Source organism: Carcharhinus amblyrhynchos, chromosome 23, assembly GCF_965287045.1.
Source record: "Carcharhinus amblyrhynchos chromosome 23, sCarAmb.v2.hapA, whole genome shotgun sequence".
Lineage (NCBI taxonomy): Eukaryota > Metazoa > Chordata > Chondrichthyes > Carcharhiniformes > Carcharhinidae > Carcharhinus > Carcharhinus amblyrhynchos.
The window spans coordinates 40,441,436-40,447,435 of NC_137346.1; the positions used below are offsets into that span (position 1 = coordinate 40,441,436).

A 6,000-nucleotide genomic window follows, 5' to 3' on the forward strand; every position below is an offset into this window, starting at 1 on the left:
GGCCATCTAGCCCTTCGAGCCTGCCCCGCCATTCAATAAGATCATGGCTGATCTGTTGTGGCTCAGTTCCACTTTCCCGCCCTCTCCCCATAACCCTTAATCCCCTCTCTTATCAAGAACCCATCAACCCGCTTCTTAAAAATATTTAGCGAGGCAGCCTCCACCACTTCAACGGGCAGAGAATTCCAGAGATTCACCACCCTTTGAGTGAAGAAGTTCCTCCTCTACTCCGTTCTAAACCGCCTCCCCTTTATCTTGAGGCTGTGCCCCCTAGTCCTACTGTCTTTTTTGAGCGGGAAGAGTCTCTCCACCTCTATCCTATCCATCCCATTCATCATCTTATACGTCTCAATGAGATCTCCCCTCATTCTTCTAAACTCTAACGAGTACAAGCCTAGTTTATTCAGCCTCTCCTCATAGCTCAATCCCCTCAACTCCGGTATCAGCCTAGTAAACCTCCTCTGCACTCCCTCCAGGGCCATAATATCCTTGCGCAGGTGCGGCGCCCAAAACGGCACACAGTACTCCAGCTGCGGCCTCACCAATGCCCTATACAGCCGCAGCAAGACCTCCCTACTTTTATATTCAATCCCCCTCACTATGAAGGCCAGCATCCCATTCGCCTTCCTGACCACCTGCTGCACCTGCAAGCTGGGTTTTTGCGACTCATGCACAAGGACCCCGAGGTCCCTCTGCACCGTCGCCTGCTGCAGTTTTTCGCCACGTAAGTAATAGTCCTTCTTACCAAAGTGGACCACCTCACACTTGCCAACATTAAACTCCATTTGCCATTTCCTGGCCCATTCGCCCAGCCTATCTAGATCCTTCTGCAGACTCTCCACACCCTCCGCACAATTTGCCTTTCCCCCAATCTTGGTGTCATCAGCAAATTTCGACACCCTGCACTCGGTTCCCTCCTCCAGATCATCTATATAAATGGTAAACAGCTGAGGCCCCAGCACCGACCCCTGGGGCACTCCACTAGTCACCAACCGCCAATCCGAATAGCACCCATTGACCCCCACTCTCTGCCTCCTATTTGACAACCAATCCTCTATCCACGCTAACACCCTACCCCCAACTCCATGTCCCCTGACCTTCTGCAATAACCTCTTGTGAGGTACCTTGTCAAACGCCTTCTGAAAATCCAGAAAGACCACATCTACCGGCTCTCCTCTGTCCACTGCCCTAGACACATCCTCATAGAACTCCAGTAAATTTGTCAGACACGACTTCCCTTTAATGAAACCGTGTTGCGTCCGCCCTATCAAGCAATTCCCTTCAAGATGCCTTGCAATTTCCTCCTTAATGACGGATTCTAACATTTTACCTACCACAGACGTTAAACTAACCGGCCTATAATTCCCCGCCTTTTGCCTGGCACCCTTCTTAAACAACGGCGTAACATTAGCCGTTTTCCAATCTTCCGGCACTTCCCCGGAATCCAGCGACGTCTGGAAAATAACCACCAAGGCATCCACTATAACCTCCGCCATTTCTTTCAGAACCCTCGGATGCATTCCATCTGGTCCTGGGGACTTGTCCACAATCAGCCCCTCCAGTCTGTCGAGCACCGCCTCTCTAGTAACAGTAATGTCATTAAGACCCTCCATTCCTACCACCTTTCCATCGCTAACACCCGGCAAATTATTCACGTCCTCCTCCGTGAAGACAGAAACAAAAAAGTGATTCAAGACCTTAGCCATATCCCCATCCCCTACCACTAGGTCCCCTTTCTCATCCTCTAAAGGACCAACGTTCATCCTAGCCAGCCTCTTCCTTTTTATATATTAATATAAAAAAGGATAGCAAGAGTTTTTATAAAGTGCTAGCCCAGCTTCATAGTTTCTCCTACCCTCCTTTATCAACTTCTTTGTCAATCTTTGTTGACATTTAAACCTTTCCCAATCCTCTTCTCGCCCACTACTCTTAGCTACTCTAAATTCCTCCGCTTTTAATTTAACACTTTCCTTCACCTCCTTCGTTATCCACGGCTTATTACCTCTCCTCCTACGGTCCTTTTTGACCATCGGAATAAATTTCTGCCGAGCACCAAGAAAGATCTCCTTAAAGATCCTCCACTGCTCCTCAGCAGACCTACCTTCCAATGCGCTCCCCCAGTCCACATTCGCCAATTCTTCTCTCATCCTACCGTACTCCCCTCTATTCATTTTATCCCTCAACCTAAAAAAAAAAGATAGCCTGGTTGTTATCACATTGTGGGATCTTGCTGTGCATAGACGAGCCACTGCACTCCAGAAGCACGTAATTGGTCGTAAAGCGTTTTGGAATGTTCTGGGGTTGTTGCGATAGAAATACAAGCTTCTGTTCTCACTTGCCGCCAATCTCAGCAGTGGGAAACCCAGTCAAAAATCCTCGCTTCCTGGCGGGTACATCCCCTTCATACCCGAGCAGGGAAGCTGAGCTCCTTAGGGAAGGACTACAGAGACCCCTCTGAGCTGCAGCATTCTCAATCCGCTTCTGCTTCCTCCCACTGACCCGGCGCAGATTCGAAACGGAATATCTACATCTTCCGGGGAGCCGACTACTGGAAACTCTCAAGAGACGGGGTTATTACAGGGCCTCTGTCACTGCAGAAGGGCTGGCCAGAGCTGCCCCCAGCCATTGAGGCAGCGGCCGTGTCGAATAAGGAAGGGAAGTTCTACTTTTTCCGAGGTAAAGCCGCACTAATACAACCGAACCCGTTATTAAATCATTCCCGGAGTGATTTCTGAGTTATTGATCACAGTTGGTGCTCATTGTCCTAATTCTGACATCTGATGACCATCAGCCATCCTGGTCTGGATCTTCGTAATGGTGACCTACTGATAATGTCACTTGACCACTAATCCAGAGGCCTAGGCCGAGGCTACACGGGTTCAAATCCCACCGTGTCGCAATTTAAATTCAATTAATAAATCTGGATTATAGAATTAGTTTCAACAATTTTGACCATGGCAACAATCATTCATTGTTTTAATCACCCCTCTGGTTCACTAATGTCCTTTTAGGGAATGAAATCTTACCCGGTCTGGCCTACGTCAGACTCACAGCAATGTGGTGGTCTCTTAACTGCCCTCTAAGAAGGCCCAGCAAGACGTGTAAGGGCAATTAGGGACGGGCAGCCAATTCTGGCCTTGCTAGCGATGCCCACATCCCATTGAAAGGATGAAGGGGTTAAAAAAAAAGTTCCCTTCCGGCCTTCTCCACACCAGGGACATGGGCTTACCCTGGGCACCTTTGACACAAATTATCCTCCTCCAGCCCCTGTTCTTCCAGCTCCTCCTCCTCACAGAGGCCCTCTCCTCAGTCTCCACTGCCCTCCTCACAGAGGCCCTCACCTCTGCCTCCAGCTCTCCACAACCGGTGGGCCAGCCGAGAGAACCTAAGGGCGGGATTTTCTGACCCTACGTACCCCAAGACTGTAAAATTCGAGGACCTTTGCATGGTCCATCACATGTTCTGTCCCACCCGCTACGATTCCCCGATGAGTGTCAGTGAGCACAGGGGTGATGGATGGGCAGGAGTCTGGCGCAGGGCAGGGTACGGACAGCAGGAGTTTGGATGAGTTAGGAAGGACGGGAGACGTGAAGCCGGGACAATCTGTGTCTGAAAGCAGATCCTTGCACTTGGTTGCCCCCTGCTGTTTGTAAGCAGTAAAACCGGAGCACAGAAGATCCGGAACGGCCTCAACAAGGTGAATGTTGAAAGGATGTTTCCTCCTGTGGGTGAGTCCAGGTCTAGGTGGTTTTAAAATGAGGGGTCACCCTTACAGGACAGAAACGAGGAGGAATGTTTTTCATTCAGCATCACTGAATATTTTTAAATGTGGAGATGTCGGCACTGGACTGGGGTGAGCACAGTAAGAAGTCCCACAACACCAGGTTAAAGTTCAACAGCTTTATTTGGAATCACGAACTTGGCTCCTTCATCAGGTCACCCAATGAAGGTGACGTAATGGAGCGGCACGGTAGCACAGTGGATCAGCGTTGCTGCTTCACAGCTCCAGGGACTTGGGTTCCATTCCTGGCTCGGGGTCACTGTTTATGTGGAGTTTGCACATTGTCCCCGTGTCTGCGTGGGTTTCCTCCCACAGTCCAAAGATGTGCGGGTTAGGTTGATTGGCCATGCTAAAAAATTGTCCCTTAGTGTCTTGGGATGCGTAGGTTAGAGGGATTAGTGGGTATAATATGTAGGGATAGGGGGGGTGGGGTCTGGGTGGGATGGTGTTCGGTGCAGACTCGATGGGCCTCTTGCTGCACTGTAGGGTTCTATGACTCCATTCTATGAGGGATTAGTGAGGTTGTGGGGATAGGGCCTGGAATGGGATTGTTGTCAGTGCTGTCTCAATGGGCTGAATGGCCTCCTTCTGGATTGTAGGGTTCTGTGATTTCTATGCCAAACAGAACAGCCATGATCTTGTTGAACGGCGGGCACAGTCTCGAGGGGCCCAATGGCCTACTCCTGCTCCGATTTTGTATTTTCGTAAGACTAATCTAACGAATCCCTTTCTGTTAACCAGGGGGCCGTTGCTGGAGGTACACAGAGAACCGGCTGGACAAGGGCTTCCCGATGAAGGTGAAGGACATGGGCCTGCCTCGTCACCCAGATGCAGCCTTCTACTTCCACCCACTGAGTCATGTGGTGATCTTCAAAGGGTCAAAATACTACGTGTTAAATGAAGACCTGATGCAGGTGGAGCAATACTACCCCAGAACGCTGAGTGATTGGAAAGGGGTCCCGGTTGGCATCAACGGAGTCTTCACCTGGAACGAGAAGTGGACATATTTCTTCAAAGATGAGACGTTTTGGAAATTTGACAACAGCAGACTGAAAGTGCTGCATCAGGGCAAGTGGGCAGAGGAACTGCAGTGGCCAGGCTGTCATCGCAGGCACAACAGAGACAATAGACATGAACAGACGTGACCCCCGGCACCACAAACTCCCATCAGAACTTGGAACTTAAAAGTGCAATTGTCTTCTGAACTCCTTCCTGCTCTCACCTTCAGGAAAAGGAAGAGTCCAGCCCGTTATTCTTGTGGAAATTGATGTCTGGAGCTCTCATTTCAAAGCAGAGAGAGAGAGGGAGAAAACAAAGAGAGGATACAGAAGAAAAGGATAACGTTTTTAGCACCTGAATCACAGAGCTAATGAACTGAATACTTCAGTCATATAGACATAAAATAACCGAAAAGACAGAGGTAGAGCACCTGATTTCCCGAACACAGGAATAATATATAATACTCAAAAACAGGCATTTAATAGACAGTGCCTCATGCACAATGAGTTTCCCATAACCAGCAAGGCAAGAGGGCACTCAGTAAAACCATACCTCCACCGTTCTGTGTTAACCAATATTATTACAATTACACAGTATTTCCCTGAGTTTTTTTTGCCTGCCTGGATGACATTGTGTAACTGCAAGGATGAAAAGATAAAATTTTTTTATTTGCTTCCATCTCACTCAGGAGGCTTCAGAGCGTACAACAACCTGCTCTGAAAACTCGGCTCACATTTTGACAGCTGAGACATTCCACAACATTCTAAAACAGTCCGCAACATTCTAAAACAGTCCGCAACATAAGAACATAAGAAATAGGAGGAGTAGGCTATCTAGCCCTTTGAGCCTGCCCCGCCATTCAATAAGATCATGGCTGATCTGTCGTATCTCAGTTCCACATTCCCGCCCTCTACCCACAACATGCTAACACAGTTCACAACATGCTAACACAGTTCACAACATGCTAACACAGTTCACAACATGCTAACACAATGCGCAACATTCTAAAACAGTTCACGACATTCTAAAACAGTTCACGACATTCTAAAACAATGCGCGACATCCTAAAACAATGCGCGACATCCTAAAACAATGCGCGACATCCTAAAACAATGCGCGACATCCTAAAACAGTTCACGACATTCTAAAACAGTTCACGACATTCTAAAACAATGCGCGACATCCTAAAACAATGCGCAACATTCTAAAACAGTTCACGA

The 6,000-nt window shown here is 48.5% G+C and overlaps 1 protein-coding gene across 1 annotated transcript in view; it reads left to right on the forward strand.

Annotated features, from left to right (window-relative positions):
* Positions 1–5,410, forward strand: part of mmp28 (matrix metallopeptidase 28) — a 95,297-nt gene extending 89,887 nt beyond the window's left edge. The window contains exons 7-8 of the mRNA XM_080210505.1: positions 2,509–2,676; positions 4,523–5,410. Of these exons, the coding sequence (XP_080066631.1) occupies positions 2,509–2,676; positions 4,523–4,926 (572 nt within the window). The 3' untranslated portion in view covers positions 4,927–5,410. The remainder of the gene's footprint in view (positions 1–2,508; positions 2,677–4,522) is intronic.
* Positions 5,411–6,000: the final 590 nt, after the last annotated feature.